General features: G+C 47.2%; 1 protein-coding gene across 2 annotated transcripts; it reads right to left on the bottom strand.

The window, feature by feature from the left end:
• Positions 1-292: 292 nt before the first annotated feature.
• On the bottom strand, positions 293-25,634 carry LOC122680457 (interleukin-2 receptor subunit beta-like). 2 transcript variants are annotated; one of them, XM_043881833.1, is made up of 8 exons: positions 25,471-25,620; positions 6,576-6,696; positions 6,028-6,244; positions 5,356-5,488; positions 4,700-4,805; positions 2,857-3,005; positions 1,344-1,509; positions 293-1,072 (listed from the first exon to the last, which is right to left on the bottom strand). In XM_043881833.1, the coding sequence occupies exons 1-8, from the start codon at positions 25,582-25,584 to the stop codon at positions 1,017-1,019; spliced, it is 1,062 nt and encodes a 353-aa protein (XP_043737768.1). In that variant the 5' UTR covers positions 25,585-25,620; the 3' UTR covers positions 293-1,016. The 2 variants fall into 2 exon arrangements, with proteins under 2 accessions (XP_043737768.1, XP_043737769.1); XM_043881834.1 differs by lacking the exon at positions 1,344-1,509 and having other exon boundaries at positions 25,471-25,634.
• Positions 25,635-27,901: the final 2,267 nt, after the last annotated feature.

The raw sequence follows: 27,901 nt of genomic DNA, 5'->3' as shown, positions 1-27,901 counted from the left end.
TATGAACCTTTGTTGGCAAAGTGGTCTTTGCTTTTTAATACACTGTCTAGGTTTGTCATATCTTTTCTTCCAAGGATCAAGTGTCTTAATTTCATGGCTGCAGTTACTATCCATTGTGATTTTGGAGCCCAAGAAAATAAAATCTGTCATGAAGTGATGGGACTGGATACCATGACCTTAAATTTTTTGAACATTGAATTTAAAGTTAGCTTTTTCACTGGAGGATGGAGGGATAGATGGATGGACTGAGACAAGGATGAAAGATGAAATGAAGGAAGGTCTTGGCACTGGGTTGAGAAAGGGTCTATTCATCCATTTATTGATCTAACAGTGATTTACTGAGTACCTACTGCCAGCATGTGCTGGACACTGTGGGTGTTACAGAATGCATGGGACTTGAAATCTGTCTAACTCAAAGAAGCATCTCTTAGTATGTAAGTAGGGCAAATATGCAAATAATAACAAAGGGAGTGTGTCAGTACAATAACCATTGGGTTAAATTTTCACAACAGTCCAAATATCAAATGATAACAGTAAATACTATGTCTGATTCTAAATCTTTCAAGGTTTTATCTAAATAAAGTAGCAATGCAGGGGAAAAATGATTTTTCAGACTATATAGGCAATTTTGTCTTTAGAAATGTGGTCATAATAAGTATAAGATGCATAGAGTAGGCCACTTCAAATAAAACATATGCAGAGAGAAGAAAAACAGATCCTTGCTTGACTGAGTCAAGAAGGGAAGACCTTCTAGATACCTTCTAAACCTTCTAGGTACACCCTTAACCTTCCAAAATTCTAGAATTGTACTCATTCAATCAACAAATTTTTATTGAGTACCTACCATGTAGCTAGGTTCCTGGACTATAACAGTATAGAGCTTACAGTCTGGTGGGAGTGGGGGTCAGGGGAGACAATAACAGTGGGTGGGCAGAGACAGTAAATGCAATAGTTAAGTAAATTCCATAAGGAGGGGCTTTCCTGATGGCTCAGAGGTAAAGAATCCACCTGCAAATTCAGGAGACACAGGTTCGATCTCTGGTCCTATAAGATCCCATATGTCTCAGAGCAACTAAAAGAAATCAAAAGTTTGAGGTTTCAGGGTGGAGAGAGTGGAAAGAATCTCACTGGCCACACACTAACTCACAAGCCCACTGGTAAGTCCCACCCCCTCTCTGAGCCCCTCTGTCAAACACGCCCACGTTACCACCCTGCAGGTCACATCCAGTGGGTTAATGATGGTCAAAGGGCGCCATACCTACACTCCAAGGCCACCCCAGCAGCTGCCCCCAGTCTCTGCCCCCTGCCTAGGCTGTATCCCCACCTCAGCTCCCCATCAGTACCTGCAGGGACCGTCCTGAAGGCCAGGGGCTGGCTCCAGTGGCTCCAAACCTCATGCCTGCCTAGCTGGGGCTTGGCCCGCACCTGAAGCTCATATTCCATGCCTGGAGTGAGATTCTCCAGGGAGATCCATTGCTGGTTCTGCCTGAGGGTCAGCAGTGGGGCGTCCTGGGGCAGAGATAGGGCTGTCAGACCAGAAGGGCCTGCACTGCCCCCTCACTTCCTGTGGCAGGGCTGGCTGAGCATATGAGCAGAGCAGTGCCTTCCTTTATCCCCTCTAGCCGTGCACCCTGCACTGTCCCCCTCTCTTACAGAAAGTCTCCCCAACTAACCACTTTGCAGGAGCCCCAAGAATCAGGGTCTTCCTGAACCCCTCCTCCTCACTCAACTCCAGTTTCCAAAGCCATCTGTCAATCAGCTGGTTCCACCTCCAGAACCTATTCTGGACCATCTCTCTTCCCTCCACCCCTTCCTCCTGCAGGGCTGAGCTCCCACGACCTCTGAGCCCCATCCAAGGTCTCCCTCCTTCCCTGCGCCCCATACCCCTGTGCTCTATGGCAGTCTCTTCTACACTCAGCCAGAAAGAGGGGCTTCCCATAGACCTCTCCCCGCTCGGCGTCACCCTTTTTGCTTTTTTTCCAGCACACCAGACACACAGGCCGTGTTTTGCCTTTGCAATGGTTTTTTCCTTTGACTAGAAGACCCTCCCCAGATCCCCAAAGGCTCAACTCCTGCTTAAGCCCCAGATCTCAAAAAGGCCTGGTCACATGAGTCTGAAGGAGCCTGGCCCAGCCCTTCTCAACTGTGTTATCACAATGAAATTTCATGAGAGTATGTGAAAACATTGCAGAGTCTGCTCCTATCCCCCAAGTGAGTTTCCTCAGAGGCAGCTTGCCCGACTCTCCCTCCATTCTCTCCCCAGCATCCAGCACATAGTAGGTACTCAGGGAATGTTTGTTGAATGAATGAGCGAATAAAGGAATGGGTAAGTGAATGAGTGGTGGTTCTGCAGTAAATAATTTGCTGCATGCAGGAGACCTGGGTTGAATCCCTGGGTCAGGAAGATTGCTGGAGAAGGGAATGGCAACCCACTCCAGTATTCCAACCTTGAGAATCCTGTGGACAGAGGAGCCTAGCAGGCTACAGTCCCTGGGGTCACAAAGCATCGGACACGTCTGAGTGCCTAACACACAGTGAATGAGTAAGTGATCAACACCCATGGACGTGGACCACACTGGATTTGAGGAGGGAAGGGTGGCTGCCCAAGGCCTCTGGAATCTTCAGAGAGGGAGTCACCTGCTTCTTGGCTTTGTAAATCTTGCCTTGAATACAATACCAGCTGGACCCTTGGGGTGTCAGGGGACCCCAGAGGGAGGTGGTGGTGGGAGTGGGGGGCAGTTCCAAGGAGCAGCAGGGGTTGATTAGGGGCTTCTGTGGTTTTGCTGAGATGAAGGATGGACAGGGTGACCAGGACAGGGAGGAGTCAGGGCAGGTGGGACGGAGCCAGGTACTCACCTCCCAGCTGTGGTCGGCGTACCTTAACCGGGTCTCGAACTCCACGTCATTTTGGATGTAGTGGGATACCTGGGAGATGGTCCAGGTTATGTTGCACCTATGGGTCTCTATGTGGATGACTTGGAGTGAGTGGGGTGGAACCAGACGAACTGGAGACAGGAGAGAGACAAAGGCAGAGAGAACAAGCTTGGGGATTGCCACATGCTGATGCTGAGATGAGAAAGCCGAGCCGAGCTCCCACCTCCACCTTTGTACCTGCTGTTCCTCCCTCCCGATATTCTCTTCTCCCAGGGATCGGCAGGTTCCTGCTCAAATATCACCCATTCAGAGAAGCCTGCTCCAACTACCCACCACTCTCTGTCCCCCTCGCTTGCTTCATTTTTCTACCTAGTACTTACCATCATCTGACATATTAAATATCTACTTCTGATTCTTTATTTGTTTTCTGTCTGCCCCACCAGACTGAGGTCTCTGAGGGCAAGAACTTGATTTTCTCAAGTATCCTTGGTGCCTGGACCATTACCCAGCACGTGGTGGGCACTTCTTTAGATATCTGTGGAATGAATGAATCGAGGCAGCCTTTCTCTGCATTCAGATTTGATCAAAGAGATTTACCTGGATCATCTCATTTATTGAATTTAATTCTACTTCATCACTCTTATATGATTATAAGATTGTTTGATTCTGAAGTTCAATTGATCTTAATTTTTATACTTCTGAGACTCTGTAGAACTCCACAAATAATAATTAGCAAATGTTTATTGAGCAAGTGCTAAGCAATTTCTGTATCTTGCCTTATAGACCCCTATAGCAACCATGGTTTTGGTGTTGTTTAGTCGCTAAGTTGTGTCTGACCCCATGGACTGTAGCCCACCAGGCTCCTCTGTCAGTGGAGTGTCCCAGGCAAGAAAACTGAAGTGGACTGCCATTTCCTTCTTTGGGGATTTTCCTGACCCAGGGGTTGAACCTGCATCTGCTGTATTGCAGGTGGATTCTTTATCGCTGCACCAACACAGAAGCCCTACAGCAACCACAGGCAGCAGGTAACTGGTTATCCCCACTTTACAGATGAGGAAACTGAGGCTCAGACATGTTAAATGACCTGCCAGTCAGAGTACACTCAGTTAATGCAGGATTGCATTTAGAACCCTGGATCTGACTCTGTGCTCCCATCTCTTCCCTGGATATGACCTCCAAGGCTGGAGAGGGAGGGCGATAGGCTGGAGGTTATAGAGGGCACTCAGTCATTCAACAAACTTTCCCCCAGCACCACCCAGATCAGCCCTGATGCTGAGTATTCAGAACAGAGATGTAAGGATGGCAGGAGCTCTGCCCTCAGGGAAACTCACAGCCCAATGAGGGAGACAGACCCATTATCAGGCAGCAAAGACCCAGGACATAAACACCCTGAAACAGGAGGTACCAAGGGCTCCAGGAGTATGGGAAGGCCTCCTGGAGGAGGTGACTCCTCACTGAACTTGATGGGTGAGTGGCAATTTTTGGGGTGAGAAGAGCCTTCCAAGCAGGCTGCGCTGCTTGGTGTGCAAGTGTTTAGAGGCATGGAAAGGCAAGCTGACCCTGGAGAGCTGGCCCTTGGTGTGGCAGGAATAGAAGTCACAAGAGGAGGCATGCTGGAGAAGGAAGCCAGGCCAGGTGACCTTGAACACCAGGGTAACTGTTGGCGAATTCATCCCAAGTTCAGGGGGTAGTGAGTAGGAAGCTGATAGGGGTGTGAAAGCTGATAGGTAGAGACTAGTACTGGGTGGTCCCAGAGGGGAAGACAGGGAGGGAAGTGCCCACCCTTCCCACCCCACGCCAGCTCCACCCTGGAGTCCTCACTCACTGTAATCAAAGGGCTTGATATCCTGGGTCATCATCCTCCTCCACTTCCCGCCTTCAGAGCACATCACTGTCAATTTCATGACGTCCAATGCGGTCAGTTTCTGAGCCTGCCAGGAAAGGAGGCTGGGGATGTAACTGCCAGTAGCTGGTGTGGGGACGGAGAGGCTGCTGAGATGTGGATGGCAGGAGAAACCATGGCTGCAATAAACTGGACCTCCTCCCTGACATCCTCCATCTAAGGCACAGCTCAGCAAACTTTATGAAAAGGGTCAGATTGTTAATATTTTTGATGCTGCAGGTCATATGATCTCTGTCACAACTATTCAATGTTGCCATTGTGGCTGTCCTGCGAAAGCAGCCATAAAAAAACAAGAGAGCAAATAGATGTGGCTGTGTGCCAATAAAACTTAACTTATAAAAGCAGACAGTAGGCAGGAGCAGAGCTGAGCAGCCGACATCTCAATAACCTCGGATCCCTCCACCCGTGGGTCAGTCATCTGCTCTCGTGGAGGCTGCCTTCTTCCTCCTGCCTCCCCAGCCCAGGAAGCCCACTCTGCCGCAGCCCCTGACCACTGGGTGTGCTGGCGCCTCCACCAGAAAGATGCTCCTCTGCACCCACCAGCCCTGCTGGCCTCCCCCTCAGCTCTGGCTACTCACTTCTGGAGATGGTCCTAGGACCAGATTGCATGCCCAGGATCCCGGCTTCACTGGTTGCAGCTCACAGGTGTGTTTCCACTGTTTTGTAGGAAAAAGCTCCTCTCTTTGAAGAAAAAGAGGGACCCCCTCAGATCTGGCCTCAGGAGGGTCCCCATGCAGCATTACTGATCTGAGCCCAGGCTTTATACCAACCCCACCTGCCCCGCATCCCTTTGTGAGCATCTCTCCCTCCCAGTCAGAAACAAATCCGTTCGGGGCACATGGCCCTTCCCACCTAAAGCCTTCCAAATTCTCCCCATAGGGCTGAGGGTGTGGACAATCCTTGCTGGGCCCTCCAAAGACCCTTAGAATCACCACCCACCTGGGAGCCAAGGTCAGAGCCGCCCTGCTGGCTGCTACCAGCAGGATGTTTGGATCAGTGCCCCTTCACCAGTTCCTTCTCAGCTGGTGGGTCTCCCCAGTCCCCTGTCCCCACAGCTATCCTAGGCATCTCACAAAATCCCAGATTACTCAAAAACTTTGGGGAACCCCATTCGGTCCTCCGAAATTCTCAAAGTGCAGAGTTCTTGAAGTCTGAGAGCTGCTAGTAGGATTTCAAGAGTTTAAAGTTCAGGATGACAAGATTTCCATGCCCTGCGGTTCTGTACATTTGGCCATCAACCCCACACACACCTCTTAGGCTGATGGCTGTGCAAGCAGCAGGTGGTGGCCTGCAGGCCCCCATCATGGCTCCAGATGCAGGAGACGTTGGCTCTCGAGTTATAGAAGCATGTGATGTTGGAAGCATATGCCGTGAAGATGCAGCGTGTGGGGCTGGCTGTAGGGCACCCATGGCCTTCAAGGGTTTGCCCGCCACTCCTGTCCCCATCAGGTGAGGAGATGCTCAATCCTGGTGGGCAGAGAAAGGGTTAGTGGGTCCATTTCAGAGAAGACAAAACTAAATCCCACAGCCTGCAAACATTCCCAGAATGGTCGAGGCAGTGCAAGGACAAGAAGACATTGTCTTCCTGGGATTTGGAGAGGCCTGTGGGTACAGTGTAGACAGGATGGTCGAGGGAGAAGGTAGATACCTGGTCTCTGGTCCCATTGGCCCCCTCCCCCACCTCCTGCCCCTGCTGATGGAGCTCCTGCCAAGAATCAGGGGTCTCAGAACAAGTTCTAGAAGGGCCTCGGCCTCCCTCCTGAGGAAAGCCCAGCTCTCCAGATGCCAGGGTCCTCACCATTCACTGATGTAGATGCCTGAGGGATGGCCAGGGGCAAGAGGAAGACGAGGAGGGACAGGCAGCAGGACAGAGCCGGAGCCGCCATCACATCCACGGGTGGGGGCTGGGGAAGGGAGCCCTGGATGGAGGAAGAAGGGGAGAGAGCGTGAGTGAGCACCTAGCCACCTCCTCCCCCACCCAAGAGACAGGCTGGGCTCTGTCCTCCCGAGGTGCACCCATCGGCTCCCCGCCATGCCAGTCTCAGGGATTTTGCACCTGCTGGTTCTGAAACCATTTACTTCAGATTGGGACTCAAACCCACGTGACCAGGACTCGAGCCCAGTCAAAATCCACGGTACCTGTGTTTAGGACCTAATGAAGCTCAGGTTCTTGATGTCTCAAGAATGAGTGTAGGCCATCTCAGAAGGCGAGTGCAGACAGGAAGTGTGGTGTGGTTAGTTTTTATGGACTGGGTAATTTCATATGTAAATGAGTGGGAGGATTATTCCAACCATTTTTGGGAAGGAGTGGAGGTTTCCAGGAACTGGGCCACAGCCCACTCTTGGTCTTTTGCCTCTGGGTGTGTCATTTAGCTTGCTGATTGAGGATCTGGTTCTCATCAAGACCATTTATCTGCCATCTTGGACCCATTTGATTCTAATCAGCCTATGTTGTGTCCTTGGGCTATGTCAAAGTTGTGCCCTGCCCCTTTCCCTCCAGTTACAGTCCCTCTGCCCCACACCTGCTCTTTCCTTTCCTTTCCTTTGGAGATTCAGGGCCCCGTGTCGTCATTGCTGAAAGGACTGAGTGGGCCCAATCCTTGTTGAAAAGTTGGGGAAAATAAGGCCCAGAAGAAGGGGAGACCTGCTTACATCCACATAGAGAGTCGAGCACATAGATGGAATTAGAGCTCACAAACTCAGGTTAGATCCCTGGGTCAGGAAGATCCCCATGGAGAAGGAAATGGCAACCCAAATCAGTATTTTTGCCTGGAAAATTCCATTGACAGAGGAGCCTGGCGGGTTACAGTCCGTTGGGTTACAAGTAGTTGGCCACGGCTGAGTGACTGAACACAACCTCTCTACCTGGCTGCTCACTCACCCACACCAAAACCATTTGTCAAGATGCTTTGAAACCATTAACCTCAGGTTAGGACTTGAACCCACATGGCCAGGACTGGAACCCAGCCAAATCCCAGGCTGGGTCTTGCACCCACAATCTTTTAATTAGAATCACTCACTTGATGTCTGGACTTACTGAGGCTCAGGTTATTTGTGTCTCATCACAGAAAGGATTCAGTGAAAGGCAAAGTGATAGGTATGAAGTGGATTTATTCAGACTCAGAGAGAAGCACTCCACAGACAGGGTATGGGCCGCTATAAAGTGGCAGTGAAATGTGGCTTGGTTAGTTTTTATAGACTGGGTAATTTCATATGCTAATGAGAAGGAGGATTATTCCAACTAGTTTTGGGAAAGGGTGGGGATTTCCAGGAATTGGGCCACCACTCACTCCTTGTTCTTTTGACAGTGCCTTGGAACTGTCAGGGGTCTCACGTCATTCAGCTTGCTGACTGAGGATCAAGGTCTAATCAAAGTCCATTTGTCTGCTCTCTTGGACCCATGTGATTCTAAATCAAATGTGCTTATGTTGCGTCTTTGGGCTCTGTCATTCTTTCAAAAGTTGTCCCCTGCCCCTTCCCCTCCTGTTACAGTTCCTCTATGCCAGGCTCTATTTCAAACCTTTAACCATGGCGATCAGGGTATCTACTGAAGATACACTCATTATTCCCATTCTCAGAAGAGAAATTGAGGGGCAGAGAGGTGAAGCAAATTACCCAAGATCACACAGCTGAAAAGAGGCAGCTGTGGAATCTGAGCCAAGGCACACTGCCTAGAGCCCAGTAAACTGTGCTGATCATCTTGTAACAAAATCTCAGAGCAATTCTTGAGTAAGGATTTGGGTGGGGGAATGGGGACTAAGTCCTCACACTGTGCCAGGGTTTCACTTGCACCAGCTCATCTAATCTGCCAGCAGCAGGGGCTGGGAGCATGTATGGTCTCATTACTCAGATGAGGAGACCAAGGCTTTAAGCCATGAGCCCACCCAAGGTCACATCGCAGAAGAAGCAGAGCTGGAACTCCACCCCAGGGCTGTGCCAAGAGGCCCATTCCCTCCCATCATTCTGTCCCACCCAGACCCTGTCCCAGAAGTAAGGCCCACAGCTTCTCGTCCTAAGCCGCACTGGCGCACCAGACTGCATCTGGCCTGAGTGTGGAGCAGGGCCCAGAAAGGTACCTAGTTGCTCCTCCTTGCCCAGCCCAATGTCTCCCTAGAGCAATGCTCCCTGACCAGGCTGGTTGTCTCTTTGGATCCTCCAATCCCCTATAGTACAGAGCATAGCCTCAGTACTTTGCACACAACGCGTGCTCAATAATTGCTTTAAGGGCTTCCCTGGTTGGAGAAGACTCTTGGGAGTCCCTTGGAATGCAAAGAGATCCAACCAGTCATTCATAAAGGAAATCAATCCTGAATATTCATTGGAAGAACTGATGCTGAAGCTGAAGCTCCAGTACTTTGGTCACCTGATGTGAAGAGCTGACTCATTAGAAAAGACCCTGATGCTGGGAAAGATTGAAGGCAGGAGGAGAAGGGGATGACAGAGGATGAGATGGCTGGATGACATTACCAACTCAGTGGACATGAGTTTGAGCAAGCTCCGGGAGATGGTGAAGGACAGGGAAGCCTGATGTGCTGTAGTCCATGGGATTGCCAAGAGTTGAACTTGACTTAGCAACTGAACAACACTGAACAAGGCTGCAGAAAAACTAAGCCTGCATGCGGCAACTAGAGAGTCCAAGGGTTACAGGGAAAGATCTGGCATGACACAAGGAAGATCCCTCCTGCCTCAACTAAGATCCGGCATTCTGCAAATAATAAATTTTTAAAAACCCACGAATTATGAGCCCAGAAGTTGCCACTAGAGGGCGATGTGTGCCTCTTCCCAGCCTCCACACTGGAGCAGGAAGGTAAGATGAAGGCAAGGAGGGCGGCCAGAAGTGGACAGTGGCCTCTTCCTCCTTGGGAGCTCCAGGTGCCCACGACAAGATAGGGAAGCAAGCAGGGCCCGTCAATTCCAGGCAGGCAGCATGAGGGGAACCCAGGGAAAGAGAAAGCCAAGAGAATGACCCACAAGGGATCTTGGAGACTCTCAGATCTATCCTTTCCCTGTAGAGATGATGAGACTGGGCTCAGAGAGGGGCAGATGTCAGCCTTAGGTCACACAGCAGGGTGGAGGTTTAAACCCTGCCCTCTAGCCTCCCAGAACCCTTCATCTCACTTAACCCCCAGATACAGAGAAGGAAGCTTAACTCAACGGATTCCTCACCTTCCTCTATTTGGTACAGATCAGAAATGGGTTCCTGAGACAGCCCCAGGCCCCAGCCCTCTGCTCCTCCTGTATCTCTTTCCCAAACACCTCCATCTCCAACCCTAACTACCCAAGGACTCACAGTCCTGAAGCTCTCTCTCTAACCCACCTCCTCAGCCCTCCATCTCCCTTGTTCTGCTCATCTGGCCATCATTCTGTCCCCTAAGTACCACTGCCAAGCCTTCAGGCTCAGCTGCTGTCCTCTTAGAATGAAAATCAGATAACATCCTGTCCTTGCTTGAACTACCTGCCGCCCAACAAAGTCTTCCTGCTGCACTTATGATACAACCTCACCTGCTCACCCTGCAAGTCTCAGCCCTGCTGTCCCTGCCCCTGCCTTCCCGCCAGCCCCTGGAGGGTTCTAAGCTCAAACCTGCCGGACCCTCATCATGCTCCCTCTGAGCTCCTACTACAGTCTTCCCAGACCAGTCTCACCCCATCTAAAGCCGACAAGTGCCTGTTAAGTCCTGACACCCACCTGTCTCCCCAGAGCACTCACTCTCATTTGTAATTGGTTGGACACTGGGGAAGGATTTGCTTGGGATCTGTCCTCCTGGCTGGACTGTGGCTCGTCAAGATCACAGGTCAAGTCCATGGAGTCCCATGGGTTCTCTGGCAAGTGGAGCCATGTGTGGTTCATGGTAGGTGCTCAAATTGTAGTTGTTGAGAGAATGGATGGATGAAGGGATGGATGGATGGAGGGAGGGATAGATGGATGGATGGAGGGATAGATGAATGGAAAGAAGGACGGAGGATGGAAAGAAGGAAGGTCTTGGTACTGGATTGAGACAGTGTCTATTCATGCTCTCATCAATCTAATAGGGATTTACAGAATACCTACTGCCAGCACCATGCCGGGCACTGTGGGAGTTACAGGATGTGTGGGACTTGACGTCTGTCTAAATCAAGGAAGCATCTTTTCGTATGGGAGTAGGAAAAGTGAAAGTGTTATTCTCTCAGTTGTGTCTGACTCTTTTGCCACACCACAGACTGAATCCTACCAGGCTCCTCTGTCCATGGAATTCTCCAGGCAGGAATACTGTAGTGAATAGCCATTCACTTCTCCGGGGGATCTTCTTGACCCAGGAATTGAACCCGAATCTCCCACATTTCAGGCAGATTCTTTACCATCTGAGCCACCAGGGAAACCCATGGGAGTAGGACAAATATGTAAATAACTACTAACGGAGTATGTCAGTACCATGTCCTTTGGGTTGAATTTTCAGGACCCGTATCAAATGAAAAGAGTAAATACATATGATTTGATTTTAAACCTTTCAAGTTTTTATCTAAATAAAGTAATAAGACAGAGTAAGTCATTTTTCAGATACATTTGGGGTCTTTAGAAAATGTGGTCATAATGAGTCTAAAAGACATAGAGTAGGTCAGTTCAAATAAAACACATGCAGCGGGGAAAAAAAAACAGCAGATTCTTGCTTGATAAGATCAAGCAGGGAATACCTCCCCACATATGCCCTGAACCTCCCCAAATCTAAGACTTTCTTCAGGCAACTAGCTGTTGACCAACCATTGGCAGGAAGACACTGGAAGCCACCAAAAAAAGATACTCCACATCCAAGGACAAAGGAGAAGCCACAACAAAATGGTAGGAGGAGCACAATTATAATAAAATCAAATCCTATTACCCACTGGGTGGGTAACTCACAAAGCAGAGAACGACAATACCAAAGCAGTTCTCACAGTGTTGTGAAGGTTCTAGACCCCCATATCAGGCTGCCCAGGCTGAGGATCCAGCCAAGGGATTGGGAGTCCCCAGGGAACCTGATTTTGAAAGCCAGTGGGATTTGATTACAGAGTTTCCATAGAACTGGGGGAAACAGAGACTCTTGGAGGGCACAAACAAAATCTTGTGCACACCAGGACCCAGGGGAAAGGAGCAGTGACCCCAGAGGAGAGTGAGCCAGACCTACTTGTGAGTGTTTGAGGGTCTTCTGCAGAGGCATGGGTCAGCAGTGGCCTGCCGCGGGGGTGGGGGCAGTGGCGGCAGCAGTCCTAGGAGATGCATCTTTGCATAAGTTCTCTTGAAGTTTACCAATAGCCCTACTATAGAAGTCTACAGACCCCAGGACTGAATTGCCTCAGGCTAAACAACTAACAGGGAGGAAGCCCAGTCCCACCCATCAGCAGACAATTGGATTCAAGTTTACTGAGCAGGACCCTGCCTACCAGAGCAAGACCCAGTTTTCCCCACAGCCAGTCCCTCTCATTGGGAAACTTGCACAAGCCTCTTATCCTCATCCACCAGAGGGCAGACAGAAGAAATAAGAACTACAATCTCAACAGCCTCCTGAACTAACACCGCAATCACAGAAAGCTGCTCAAAATGAAAAGAAATAGATTATGTCCCATGTGAAGGAACAAGATAAATCCTCAGAAAAACAACGAAAGCAAGTGGAGATAGGCAACCTCCCAGGAAAAGAATTTGGAATAATGATAGAGAAGATGATTCAGGATCTTTGAAAAATAATGGAGGCAAAGATTGAAAAGATGCAAAAAATGTTTACCAAGGACCTAGAAGTACTAAAGAATAAACAAACAAAGATGAACAATACACTAGAAGGAATAAATAGCAGAATAACTGAGGCAGCAAAGTGGATAAGTGACCTGGAAGAAAGAAAGGTGGAAATCAATACAGAAAAACAGAATATAGAAAAAAGAATTAAAAGAAACGAAGACAGCCTAATAGACCTCTAGGACAACATTAAACACACCAATATTCACATTCACATTCATATTATAGAAGTCCAAGAAGGAGAAGAGAGAGAGGGAAAGGACCCAAGAAAATACCTGAAGAGATAATAACTGAAAACTTCCCCAACATGATAAAGGAAATAGCCAACCATGTCCAGGAAGCACAGAGAGTCTCAGGCAGGATAAACCCAAGGAGGAATTCACCGAGACACATGGTAATGGAACTGACAGAAATTAAAGACAAAGGAAAAGTATTGAAAGCAACAAGGGAGAAAAGACAAGTAACATACAAATCAGCCGATTTCTCAACAGGAACTCTACAAACCAGAAGGGACTGGCATGATATATTCCAAGTGATGAAAGGGGAGAACCTACAACCAAGACTACTGTACCCAACAAAACTCTCATTCAAGTTTGATGGAGAAATCAAAAGCTTTTCAGACAAGCAAAAGTTAGGATAATTCAGCACCACTAAACCAGTCTTACAACAAATGCTAAAGGAACTTCTCTAGGCAGGAAACACAAGAGAAAGAAAAGATCTACAAAAAATTAGCCAAAAGCAATTAACAAAATGGTAATAGGATCATATATATCAATAATTACCTTAAATGTAAATGGATTAAATGCACCAACCAAAAGACATAAACTGACTGGGTGGATACAAAAACAACATATATATATATATATATATATATATATATATATATATATAGTCTACAAGAGACCCACTTCATATCTACAGACACTTACAGACTGAAAACAAGAGGATAGCAAAAGGTAGTTCATGCAGATGGAAATAATAAGAAAGCTGAAGTAGCAATACTCATATCAGACAGAATAGACCTTAAAATAAAGACTGTTATAAGAGATGAAGAAAGACACTACATAATGATCAGGGGTTCAATCCAAAATGAAGACATAACTGTTATATACGCACCCAACATAGGAGCACTTCAATATGTAAGGCAAATACTAACAAAGATAAAGGGGAAAATTGACAGTAACACAATAATAGTGGGGGACTTTAATACCCCACTTTCATCAATGGACGGATCATCCAGACAGAAAATCAGTAAGGAAGCACAGGCCTTAAATGATACTTTAGACAAGTTGAACTTAATTGATATTTATAAAGCATTCCATCCAAAAGCAGCTGACTACACATGTTTCTCAAGTGCACACGACATTCCCAAGGATTGACCACATGCTGGGCCACAAGGTAACCCTTGTTAAATTTAAGAAAATCAAAATCATATCAAGCATCTTTTCTGATCACAATACTATGAGATTAGAAATAAATTACAAGAAAAAAAAAAACTCTAAGAAACACAAACATGTGGTGGCTAAACAATATGTTATTAAACAACCACTGGATCACTGAAGAAACCAAAGAGGAAATTAAAAATACCTAGAGACAAATGAAAATGAAAGCACAATGGTCCAAAACTTATGGGATGCAGCAAAAGCAGTTCTAATAGGGGAAGTTTATAGAATACAATCTTACCTTAAGAAACAGAAAAGTCTCCAATAAACAACCTAACTTTACACCTAAAACAACTAGAGAAAGAAGAACAAACAAAACCTAGAGCTAGTAGAAGGAAGGAAATCATAAAGATCAGAGCAGAAATAAGTGAAATAGAGACAAAGAAAACAACTGCACAGATCAACGAAACTAAAAGCCGATTCTTTGAAAGGATACACTAGATTGATAAACTTCAGCCAGACTCAAGAAAAATTGGGAGAAGACTCAAATCAGTAAAATTAGAAGTAAATAGGAAAAGTTACAACTGACTCCACAGAAATACCAAGGATCATAAATGATTACTATGAACAATTGTATGCCAATATAATGGACAATCTGCAAGAAATGGACAAATTCTTAGAAAGGTACAGTCTTCCTAGACTGAACCAGGAAGAAGTAGAAAATATGAACAGACCAATCATAAGCTTTGAAATTGAATGAAAACCTCTGTGATTAAAAACCTTCCAACAAACAAAAGTCCAGGACCTGACAGCTTCACAGACAAATTTTATTAAACATTTAGAGAAGAGTTAATGCCTGTCTTCCTGAAACTGTTCCAAAAATTCACAGAGGAAGGAAAACTTCCCAACTCATTTTATGAGGCCACCATCACCCTGATACCAAAACCAGACAAAGATAACACACAAAAAATAAAATTACAGGCCATATCACTGATGAACATAGATGCAAAAATCCTCAAGAAAATACGAGCAATCCATATCTAACAATACATTAAAAAGATCATACACCATGATCAAGTGGGATTCATCCCAGGGATGAGAGAATTTTTCAACATCCACAAATCAATTAACATGATACACCATATTAAAAAACTGAAGAATAAAAACCATATGATCATCTCAACAGATGCAGAAAAGGATTCTGACAAAATTCAGCATCCATTTATAATAAAAACTCTCCAGAAAGTGGGCAAAGAGGGTACATACCTCAACATAAGAGAGGCTATGTATGACAAACTGACAATTAGCATCATACTCAATGGTGAAAAGCTGAAAGCATTCCCTCTAAGATCAGGAACAAGACAAAGACGTCCACTCTCACCACTTTTATTCAAAATAGTTTTGGAAGTCCTAGCTACAACAGTCAGAGAAGAAAAATAAGTAAAGAGCAGACAAATTGGAAAAGAAGTGAAACTGTCACTGTTTGCAGATGACATGATACTAATCATAGAAGATCCTAAAGATGCTACCAGAAAACTACCAGAACTCATCAATGAATTTAGTAAAGTTGAAGGTTACAAAATTAATACATAGAAATCTATTGCATTTCTATACACTAACAATGAAAGATCAGTAAGAGGAATTCAAGAAGCAATTCCCTTTACCATTGCATCAAAAAGAATAAAATACCTCAGAATACACATACCTGTGGACACAAAAGACCTGGAGGAATCAAGCTCCCTGATTTCAGACTATATTACCATACTACAGTCATCAAAACAGTATGGTACTGGCACAAAAAATAGAAATATAGAACAATGGAACAGAATAGAAAACCAAGAAATAAGCTCCTGCACCTACTGTCAGTTAATCTACGACAAAGAAGGCAAGACTACACAATATTGGAAAGACAGTCTCTTTAACAAATGATGCTGGGAAAACTGGACAGCCATATGTAAAAAAATTAAATTAGATCATTCCTTAACTCCATCAGAGAAGGCAATGGCACCCCACTCCACTACTCTTGCCTGGCAAATCCCATGGACAGAGGAGCCTGGTAGGCTGCAGTCCATGGGGTTGCTAGGAGTCAGACACGACTGAGCAACTTCACTTCACTTTCATTTAACTCCATACACAAAAATAAGCTTAACATGGATTAAAGACCTAAATGCCAAACCAGACACTCTAAGGGGAAAACATAAGCAGAAAATTCTCTGACATAAATCACAGCAACATCTTTTTAATCCATGTCCCAGAATAATGGGCATGAGAGCAAAAATAAAGAAATGGAACCTACTTAAAACTCTAAAGCTTTTTCCAAGCAAAGGAAACAATAAACTAAATGAAAAGACAACCCACAGATTGGGAGAAAATATTTGCAAATGATGTGACTGATAAGGGATTAGCCTCCAAAATTTACAAACACCTCATGACACATAATAGCATCAAAACAAACAATCCACTCAAAAAATGGGCAGAAGACCTGAATAGACATTTCCCTAAAGAGGACATACAGATGGCCAATAAGCACATGAAAAGATGTTTAACATCACTAGTTATTAGAGATGTAAATCAAAACTACAACAAGATATCACCTCACACCAGTCAGAATGGCCATCATCAAAAAGTTCACAAACAACATGATGGAGAGGTTGTGGAGAGAAGGGACCCTTCTTGCACTGTTGGTGGGAATATAAATTGGTACACTCACTATGAAGAACAATATGGAGGTTCCTCAAAACACTAAAACTAGAGCTACCATATGACCTTGCAATCCCACTCCTGGGCATATATCCAGAGAAAAATATGGCCTGAAAAGATATATGCACCCCAATGTTCACCCCAATGCATGCTTATTGCAGCACCATTTACAACAGCCAAGACATGGAAACAACCTAAATCTCCACCAACAGAGGAATGGATAAAGAAGATGTGGTACATATATGCAAAGGAATATTAGTCAGCCATTACAAAGAATGAAATAATACCATGTGCAGCAACAGGGATGGACCCAGAGACTGTCATACTGAGTGAAGTAAGTCAGACAGAGAAGGAGAAATATCATATGACATCCCTTACATGTGGAATCTAAAAAGAAATGATACAAATGAACTTACAAAACAGAAAGAGACTCACAGACTTAGAAAGCAAACTCATGGTTGCCAGGGGGAAGGGATAGTTAAGGACTTTGGGAAGGTCATGAGTACACTGTTATGTTTAAAATGGATAACCAACAAAAACCTATTTTATAGCACAAGGACATCTGCTCAGTGTTACATGCCAGCCTGGTTGGGAGCAGGGTTTGGCAGAGAATGGATACATGGGTATGTATGGCTGAGTCCCTTCACTGTTTTTCTGAAACGATCACAACATTGTTAATCAACTACACCCCAATAAAAAATGATTTTGGTGTTGAAAAAATAAAATTTAAAAAAGTTTAATCCCATCAAAAAATGATGAAAATAAAAAAATGTATTCATTCAGTCAACAAATTTTTATTGAGTACCTACTATGTAGCAAGCTCTCTTCTAGGTTTGTGGACTATAACAGTCTGGTGGGAGACTAGGGGTTGGGGGAGACCGCAGCAGTGCACAGAAACAATAAATACAATAGCCAAGTAAATTCCATAGGGAAGGGTTTCCCTGGTGGCTCAGCAGTAAAGAATCTGTCTGCCAATGCAGGTTCAGTCCCTGATCCAGGAAGATCCCACATGTCTCGGAGCAACTAAGCCCAAGCACCACAGCTATTGAGCTTGTGCTCTAGAGCCTGTGCTCCCCAATAAAAGAAGCTACTGCAGTGAGAAGCCCACGCACTGCAACTAGAGAATAACCCCCACTCGCCACAATTAGAAAAAAGCCCTGGAAGCAACCAAAAATAAATGAAATTATCTTTAAAATCCCATAGGGAGTTAGAAGATGACGAGCACTGTGAGAAGAGAAAGCAGGACACAGGGGATCAGAAACACAGGTTTAAATAAGGCAGCCGGAGACCTCATGAGAAGGTGATGCCAAAATCTGGAGCCAAGCAGAACTGGAGGAGGGATCAAAAAAAAAAAAAAAAAAAAAAACTGCACAGCAATTGATAGCTGCCTGAAACATGCTCCATGATCCCCGGTCCACGCCTTTGCCCATACCAGCTGGTGAGTCCAGATGGGATGAAACAGACTTGCTCTCAAAGAGTATTTACAGGATTTGTGGACTAGATTGTCCAGAATGGAAAGCTGCTTTTTCACTTCTTCCTAGCAAACTCCCACTCATCCTTGAACACCCAAATTTACATGGGTAGAGTTGATTGCTCTCTCTTTTTAGCTACCCACATTTATACAAACTTTGCACCCCATACGAAGTTCTTTTATAGCCCCCAAAAGCACTGTGGGCTTCCCTAGTGGCTCAGTGGTAAAGAATCCACCTGCCAATGCAGAGATTCAGTTTCGATTCCTGGGCCAGAAAGATCCCATGGAGAAGGAAATAGCAACCCACTCCAGTATTCTTACCTGGAGGATTCAATGGACAGAGGAGCCTGGTGGGCTACAGTCCATGGGGTCACAAAAGAGTGCACATGACTGAGGGTTCTCTCTCTCTCACACACACACACACACACACCCACAGAACGTGGTAAAGTGTTGAGGCCTTTGAGAAATAATAGCTCAGTATGTGGGTTTGAATCCGGGGTCCACCTCTGATCCAATGACCTTAAACTCCTTCAAAGATCACCTGCTGGATAGATCCAGAAGCCCAGGTCCTGCCTCAGTTAAGTCGCTCAGTCATGTCTGACTCTGTGACCCCATGGACTGCAGCATGCCAGGCCTCCTCCCTGTCCATCACCAACTCCTGGAGTTTACTCAAACTCATATCCATTGAGTCGCTGATGCCATCCAACCATCTCATCCTCTGTCATCCCCTTCTCTTCCCGCCTTCAATCCTTCCCAGCATCAGGGTCTTTTCAAATGAGTCAGTTCTTCACATCAGGTGGCCAAAGTATTGGAGTTTCAGCTTCAGCATCAATCCTTCCGATGAATATTCAGGGCTGATTTCCTTTACGATGGACTGGTTGGATCTCCTTGCAGTCCAAGGGACTCTCAAGAGTCTTCTCCAACACCACAGTTCAAAAGCATCAGTTCTTTGGTGCTCAGCTTTCTTTATAATCCAACTCTCATATCCATACATGACTACTGGAAAAACTATAGCCTTCACTAGACTTACCTTTGTTGACGAAGTAATGTCTCTGCTTTTTAATATGCTGTCTAGGTTGGTCATAACTTTTCTTCCAGGGAGTAAGCATCTTTTTATTTCATGGCTGCAGTCACCATCTGCAGTGATTTTGGAGCCCCCCCAAAATAAAGTCTGTCACTGTTTCAGTAAAACAGTGTACCAAGGCCACAGAAGAGGAGCCCAGAACGAAGGTCATACTTGGAACTGACTGAGCCCCTTTGTAACCATTGCCAAAATCCCCCTGATCAGAACCAGCAAGCTCCTTGACCCCATAGTAGGCAAAAATGCCCACCCCAGTACCTACCCTATAGAGCCCTACAATGGGGTGTGCGTGCTCGGTCATGTCCAACTCTTTGGAGCTCCATGAACTATAGCCTGCTAGGCTCTTCTGTCCATGGGATTCTCCAGGCAAGAATACTTCAGTGGGTTGCCATTTCCTACTCCAGGGGATCTTCCTGACCCAGAGATAGAGCCCACATCTCCTGTGTCTCCTGCATTGGCAGACAGATTCTTTATCACTGAGCCACCTGGGAAGTCCCACCATAATCAATCATCTAATGCCACCCTTCTAGCAGGAATTTTCTTTGCCTTGAGGCTATAAAAATTGGCCACTAGCCCACGAAAAGCACAGCCCACTGAGCCAGCCGGCTGTTCTAACAGTGTCTTGTAAGTGCTCCGTGGCCTGCTGCATCTGCAGAACCTTCATTATCTCTGCTCCCAGCTCCTACTAAACTCACTCCCTTCTGAAATGCTCCGTGTCTGGAAATTCCTTTTCAACCTGCGCTCGGTCTGCCGTGACAATGCCAACCTGCTCCTTCTTGCCTCCTAGCCTTTGTTCAGTGTCCAGGACATGCTGAGCAGTTTCCCACCTCCAGGCCTTTGTCCATGGGGGTTCCTCTGCCTGTGGCGCTGGTATCCCCTCTCCCCATCTGGGGCTTGGCTGAACCACCTCTTCCTCAGAGAGACCATCTCTGACCACCCCCCAACCTTCCAAATCAGCTTCTTCCATTATTACTTTGAGAGCACTGACCCTAATTTGAGATCCTAGTGTGATGATCTATAAGAAATGGAATATTTTCTGCAATATCAGTAAACAAGGATGTAACATCAGTTACTGCAGCCCTCCAATGTGAGCAGGTGGACTCCGAGGGAGGGAGTCAGGAGGGACTCAGGAGGGAGAAGAAGACCTGCTGTCTATAGACTGTTGCCACTCCCTGTGGTGAGCCCCAAAGAAAGAAAGCTCAGTTTGTGAAAAACACAAGATATGGGCCCCAGATGGCTGAGGTTCATACAGAAGGAATGATTTCAATGAGTCCAGATTCTTGCATCTTCCTGTACACAGAAAAGCACTAAATTCCTAAACTTTGAATATCTGGTTTTAATTGTGAATAATCTTTTGATGTTCAAAGTACTTGCCCCGTGTTGCAAAATTTCTATATAACCTGGGTCCTCCCCCATTTCCTTAGGTCAGTTCTCTCAGGGTCACATGAGATGCAATCTTCCAGGCTTCCAGTTATGTTTTATTCAACAGGAATTTTAAAAATTCCCACCAAATAAAACATAACTCTCAACTGATGTGAAGAGCCAACTCATTAGGAAAAGACCCTGATGTTGGGAAAGACTGAAGGCAAAAGGAGAAGCAGGCAGCAGAAGATGAGATGGTCAGATAGTGTCACTGCATTGCTAATCCTGTTCGGGATGCCAGTTGTCTCACTGCTTACTGCACACACACTGTTCGCTGACCCAGGGCAGGCAAGGTGCAAGCTCAGAGGCTGGAAGGAGACTCGAGGAGCCATAGGAACTGCAGACGCGTTTACTCTGTCCTGGCGGGCACAGCAGCCATAACACAACCTCTCTCCTGGCTGATGCAGCAGCTGTAGCAACAGCCACATTAATGCAGCAATAACACAGCCATGCTGCTGCTGCTGCTGCTAAGTCGCTTCAGCTGTGTCCGACTCTGTGCGACCCCATAGACGGCAGCCCACCTGGCTCCCCCGTCCCTGGGATTCTCCAAGCAAGAACACTGCAGTAGGTTGCCATTTCCTTCTCCGATGCGTGAAAGTGAAAAGTGAAAGTGAAGTCGCTCAGTCGTGTCTGACTCTTAGTGACCCCATGGATTGCAGCCCACCAGGCTCCTCCATCCATGGGATTCTCCAGGCAAGAGTACCAGAGTGGGTTGCCATTGCCTTCTCCGAACATAGCCACGACATAACCTCAAATAACATAACCATGATGCCACTCCAGTGTAGCCCCAATGTTGTAGCAGCCAGGGCTTTCGTGGTGAAGCTCTTACAGGTGTATGGCACAAAGTAGCTCATGACTAAGCGAGGACCTCGTGACTAAGTGAGTACCTCGTCAGGTACATGCACAGTACTATAAGTCATCTGAGCTGTTACACAGTCATTATTTATAAAACGTAAGGCGAATGCAAGAGGCCGTGGGGTGAGAGAGCCTGACCATACCATCTTGCCTAATTTGCTCTTCCCCTACAATCACTGATTCAATGCACATGAATTTGAACAAACTCCGGGAGATAGTGGAGGACAGAGGAACCTGGCTTGCTGCAGTCCACAGGGTCACAGAGTCAGACATGACTAAACTTAAAAATTCAACTTTGAGGTTGTGAATTATTTTAAAGTCAACATCTGTATGATGGCCACCCTCCCAACTAGACCAAAATCCCCATGAGAGCTGGGTCCACGTCCGCTTTTGTTCATTGTTTGCCCCTCTGCCCAGCACAGCACAGGGCCCATCATACGAAGTGAAGTCCTAAGTGTTGAATGAATGAACACATGACACATTGAGGAAATTATCCAGTCACAGTTTCTTCTGTAAAATGAATATGATAAAACGCCTACCTTCAAATAATCTTTAACACCAATGAAGAGCCAATGGTGTGTCAGCATTTTACATACACTTACACCTTCAAATCCTCACAACAGCCTTCTGGGGTGGATGCTGTTAATATTATTATTTTTTTAATATTTATTTGGCTGCACTGGGTCTTAGTTGCAGCACATGGGATCTTCGATCTTTGTTGTAGCATGCAGGATCTTTAGTTTCAGCATGTGGGATCTAGTTCCCTGACAAGAGATTGAACCTGGGCCCCCAGCATTGGAAGCATGGAGTCTCAGCCACTGGATCACCAGCGAAGTTCCAAAGCTGTTATTATTATCCCCATTTTCCAGATGAGGAAACTGAAGATCTAATATGTCAGATAACCTGCTCTCCTTTACCTGGTTAGAACTAAACCCAGGCAGTGTCTCCAGCAGCCTCAGCTAAACTCAGGGAAGCCCAACTCTTTCAAGGGAGGGTTGGGGAGGACTCCTGGAGCTGATGATATTTCATTGCTGCTATAGCCCTGGTGCCCCAGGACCTTGCAGCTCAGTGGTCAGGGCTGACAACTGATGAGTGCTGCGATCAGGGATCACTTGGGGCCAAAGCTGTCTTCAAGTCTGAGCAGCCTCCCTAGAACCAAGATACCCTGGCTGAGGAAGATACTCACGTCTAATGATTGTTAGGGAAACTAAAATGGAGGAAGTCTTGTCCAGGATTCAGAAGCAGGAGAGCAGGCCTCTGACTTGCTTCTGACCTGCCCACACACTGCCTGGATTCCGTGCCTGCCTGCAAGCACAGCAAGTCAAGTGACACTTTAGAGATCACAAAAAAGGGAATGGAACTTGGAATTCTTCAGTCCCTGGAAGTCTGGCCAACCCCCCAGGGTCTAAGGAAATCCTGTGACTCACAAGGTGAAACAAGCAGCATTGTAAACAGGTTAAAGTAGAACCAGAGCTGCATGCAAAACTGATGATGATAGCAGTTTGTGGCCTGGGATTATAAGCAGGAGCCCCTGAAACTGCAATTTGAAGTCTCACCCATGGGGTGGATGCACCACCAGGGCCCCTTTCCCAATTTGGACTCCAAATTGCCAGTAAGGAGGGACCTCACAGTGCTGTTCAAGTCTGGATGTAGGTCGGCCCAGTTTGGTGATATATACGCAGTTACTTTTCTCTATTGTTTCTTTTCTTTTAATGCCTGTATGTTGAAATTAAGTAAAATAATCTATGGAACATTGAAATTGTTTATGTGTGTAATAAGTGGTTTCTCTTGTTAATGAATCCTTCAAACTTAAATGAAAGTGAAACTTTCAGCAAGATAATGATGTGGCCAGAGAGCTTTGATGAGAAATGAACCAGCTGTGGTCTTGACCACTTCTCACCTGCCACAACCTTTCTGATCTCACTTGGGGGTTTAGCCTAGACCCTTGGGGCTCACTGGTAAATCTTGCTTCCCATCATCCTGCTCTCCTTCCCAGAGGTTGGGTTAGTTGTGGCCCTGAGGGAAGCTGGCTTGAGAACAAAGCTGTTGTACTGAGTGGGCTAAGTGGAAATACGGAACAGGTCAGGGTCCTTAGTGATGCCGCTGAGCTGATGAACTAACCAGCTCCAGAGCTACCTCACCCCGGGATTTAGGGTTATTTTTTCCCTTTTTCGAAGCTCTATGTTCAATATTTGTTTCTTGCACCCAAGATCATCATAACAAATACAGAAAGGGTATGTAACAAAAAGCAGAGAGAAGAAAGGAGGCTTTTCCAGAGCCTTATGTTTCAAAATGAAGCACAAGCTGGAATCAAGATTGCTGGGAGAAATATCAATCACCTCAGATATGCAAATGACACCACCTGTAGGGCAGAAAGTAAAGAACAAAAGAGCCTCTTGATGAAAGTGAAAGAAGAGAGTGAAAAAGTTGGCTTAAAGCGCAACATTCAGAAAACAAAGATCATGGCATCTGGTCCCATCACTTCATGGCAAATAGATGGAGCAACAGTGGAAACAGTGGCAGACTTTATTTTGGGGGGCTCCAAAATCACTGCAGATGGTGACTGCAGCCATGAAATAAAAAGACACTTACTCCTTGGAAGAAAAGTTATGACCAACCTAGACAGCATATTAAAAAACAGAGACATTACTTTGCCAACAAAGGTCCGTCTAGTCAAGGCTATGGTTTTTCCAGTAGTCATGTATAGATGTTGAGAGTTGGACTATAAAGAAAGCTGAGTGCAGAAGAATTGATGCTTTTGAACTGTGGTGTTGGAGAAGACTCTTGAGAGTCCCTTGGACAGCAAGGAGATTCAACCAGTCTATTCTAAAGGAGATCAGCCCTGAATATTCATCAGAAGGACTGATATTGAAGCTGAAACTCCAATACTTTGGCCACCTGATTCGAAGAACTGACTCATTTGAAAAGACCCTGATGCTGGGAAAGACTGAAGGCAAGAGGAGAAGGGGACAACAGGGAATGAGTTGGTTGGGTGGCATCACTGACTCAATGGACATGAGTTTGAGTGGACTCTGGGAGTTGGTGATGGACAGAGAGGCCTGGTGTGCTGCAGTCCATGGGGTCGCAAAGAGTCGGACATGACTGAGCGACTGAATTGATACTGATGTTTCAACATAAGAAGGAAAGAGCCTGTGCTCCCAGTCAAGAGCTTTGGAGAGGATACTCTAACTGGACACACAGTCCCCTCTATTGCAATGCCCAAGATGCCCCGGGGTGGGGGGAGAGGCAGGCCGAGGGGAGGCAAGGAGTGTCAGGGTTGAGGCCCCCTGGTGAACCTGGATCCTGGCCCCTCTTTCCCAGCTGAGCCTGGTGGCAAGGGCTACAGGGAAGACTTCCAGGAGGTCTGGGGCATCTGGGACTCAGAGGAGCCATTCCCCTCTCACTGAGCAGAACCCTGGCAAGGTGGCCGAGACCCCAGGGAAGGAACGGTCAGATGGTGCATCTAGCCAGATGGGGCTAGCTAGGCTCAGACCTCTGAGGGATACAGAATTTGTGAGATAAGCATCCATGCAGAGAGCAGCTGGCTGTCCCAAGAGGAATGAGGACACAGGAGGCTTTGCAGTAACAGGTGTGGTTCAGCAGGTGTGGGGGTGGGACCAGAAGCCTGGAGTGAATGGGGTCCTGACGCACTTAATAGATGTCCTGTGGGTATGCCCTCCCAGGCGACCCTCCCGCTGCCAGGATGCGGCTCTCAATGCAGCTCCCTAGGCAGTGTGGTAAGAGAAGAACCCCAGCTGGCCAAAATCACATTTCTTCAACTTCAGCAGCATGGAAATTAAGCTTAGTTGTGAGGAAACAAAGCAAGATCTATTTGTGTACATCTGAGTTCGTGGCATCAATTCACTGCCCGCAGTGGTGAAGAGCAGTCAGCCAGAGGAAGGTCAGCCACCACCGACCGCCCACCCGCCCTGCTGCTGCCCTGCAGAGGGGCGCCTGTTTCCTCCATTGTGCCTCCACCCCGATTACTACTTCCTCCCGCCCACGCCACCGCCTGCAGGCAACCTCACACCTCATCCTGACCCCGTGCAGCAGCACCGAGCCTGGTTCCTGGCCTCCCCAGCCTGCTGTCCTCCTGGGTCCACAGACCAGCTGCTCCCAGCCACGCCGGCTTAGCTCCGTGCACTCTTGACTCATGTCATGGAAATCCTTCTCCTTCCTTTTTGGCTCCCGCAGCTGCCCGCTGGCCGCAGCTCTCCCCAAATTTGGCCCCACCCATAATGTTCTTGACATCTGTCTCTGGTCTTGTTGAGTTTCTGCCTATGTTTTCCCCTGCCTCCAGACGTACACGTGGCAGCTTGAGGCTACTGGGACCAGCCCTCGGAGCTGGCAGGAGGGGAGGGAGCAGGGAGTTGCATGGTTTTATTCCCTGGCCCAGGACTCTGGTTCTTGCTTCCCGCAGCTCCTCTTGCCCTTTGTTAGGTAAAAATCATTCATCCAACAAACATCCTCTGCTTTTCAAGAACCCACGTGGCTGCCACTGCTAACACACAAACACCATCACATCTGGTCCTCACTCAGGACAGGAAGGGGATGGCCCCCACGGTGGGGAGACAGGCATTTCGCCAGCTCCCTGGGGTCCCTGGGACTATGCATTGCTGATGCCCTGGAGATGTCACCACAGACCAGGCAGCAGGCTGGGCGGGGGGGCTTCACTTTTCCAGGGCCCTTGCCCAATCCCCACCAAAACCTTACCTGTCAGGAGAGTCTCCATAACAAAGATGGAGTGGCTCTTACCCACCACCGATATGCCTCCAAGTCAAGAACTGGGATCCCACTGGAACAGTTGGCCCAGACAGACCAGAGGCCACCTCTGAAGCACAGATGGACACGTCTGCAGTGACTCTGATGAGGCAATGGAGGGCTGCTGGTCTCAGAGACCTGAACTCATGTGGCCTGGAAATGTCTGGGACCTTTGGCCTCAGTTTGCAAAGGACAAACTTCAGTCCTGCAGGTGCTTGGCAAGCAATGTCAAAAGCTTTTCTGTCTCAGTAATCAGCAAACCCCTTCCCAGGTGGCTCAGTGGTAAAGAATCTGCCTGCCAAGCAGGAGACATGGGTTCGATCCCTGGATCGAGACGATCCCCTAGAGAAGGAAATGGCAACCCACTCCAGTATTCTTGCCTGGGAAATTCCATGGCCAGAGGAGCTTGGTGAGCTACAGTCCATGGGATCACAGAGTCAGACACAACTTAGCAACTAAGCAACAACAATCAACAAACCAGGTCTTCATGATGTCCATGACGGAAGGCTCCTGCCTGGCATTGGAGGTGACGTTTACCACCAGAGTTGAAGCGGGATGCTGGTGAGGCTGATGATGCTTCAACAGAGCCTGAGCTAAAACCATGGAGTGGGGGAAATTCCCTGGTTGTCCAGTGGTTAAGATTCCATACTTCCAGTTCAGGGGGGCATGTATTCAATTCCTAGTTGGAGAACTAAAATCCCATAGGCCACGGGGCATGACCAAAAATAAAAAAGAGCATGCAGTGGCCTTGCTCCCCTGAGCAGCCCTGTTAGGACCTCTTGCGTGAGAGCTGTGAGGACTTCGGCTGTGGTAGGAAGCCTCCTTAAGAGGCCAGATGGGCTCCAAGAAAGCTAAGGTTTGTGTCTCCCTCTGCCTGGGTGGCCACAGGTTCAGGTGAATCCTGGGAATCCTGGCACAGTTATAGTGGGCTTGTCTTTAGAGCATCCTCTTCCACGTGGTACCCAGAGAACCACAGAACACAGCAATAGGCACATAGGCAGCACAGGGTACCACCATCAAGCCAGTAAGGGGAGTCAACGCAGATGACTTTAAGTATCTTCACGTGAGCGGCTGCTGTGAACTCAGCAGTCAGAACTCAGAAGTCAGAACCCACAGAGACTGCCCTCTGTACCACGTGCAGCGCTTTCCTCCAGAGAATATCCAGTGATTCTCCAGTAAACGTTATACACAGAATGTGAGACCGAAGTCCCAAGTGAGGATCTGTGGTTTGTTCTGCACGTCCAAGGGCCTCACTAGAACATAAACTCCATGGGTGTTCTCCACTGGGAGGTGATGGACTATGCCCCCCTCCACTGAAGCCTCCAAGCTTAGTGGGGTACCCAGCACAAACAGTAGGTGCTCAATAGTTGTGGCTCCAAGGATGAACACTGCTCTCACTAGGCAACCTCTCTTCTAATCCTTATGGCCACCCCCATAAGGGGGACAATCAGCATTCCCATTTTACCAGACAAGGAAACGGAGGCTCAGAGACGTGGGGACTTTCCCAAGGCCACAGCCAGGGAGTGACAGCAGACTCAGCTGGCTCCACTGCTTCCAAGGCGCGGGGCGCTGGCTTCTTTGTGGCTGGAGATAACGTGTAGTAGATCCCTAGACTGCCTTGGTCCCTCTGGAGCCCTGAACCTGGGCACAGCAGAATGGGACGCACTGGCCTCCCAAGGTGGGCAAACAAAACAGAGCAGAAACAAGCAAC

Source organism: Cervus elaphus, chromosome 22 (assembly GCF_910594005.1).
Source record: "Cervus elaphus chromosome 22, mCerEla1.1, whole genome shotgun sequence".
In the NCBI taxonomy this organism is placed as follows: domain Eukaryota; kingdom Metazoa; phylum Chordata; class Mammalia; order Artiodactyla; family Cervidae; genus Cervus; species Cervus elaphus.
This window is presented reverse-complemented; position numbering and strand designations above follow the sequence as displayed.

Coding starts and splice junctions, on each gene's coding strand:
- LOC122680457 (XM_043881833.1), bottom strand. CDS start 25,584: ATGAGTCAAGAGTGCACGGAGCTAAGCCGGCGTGGCTGGGAGCAGCTG. Junction 6,697..25,470: donor GCTCGGTGCTGCTGCACGGG/GTCAGGATGAGG, acceptor TCCTCCATCCAG/GGCTCCCTTCCCCAGCCCCC. Junction 1,073..1,343: donor CTTCAGGACGGTCCCTGCAG/GTACTGATGGGG, acceptor GATTTCTTTTAG/TTGCTCTGAGACATATGGGA.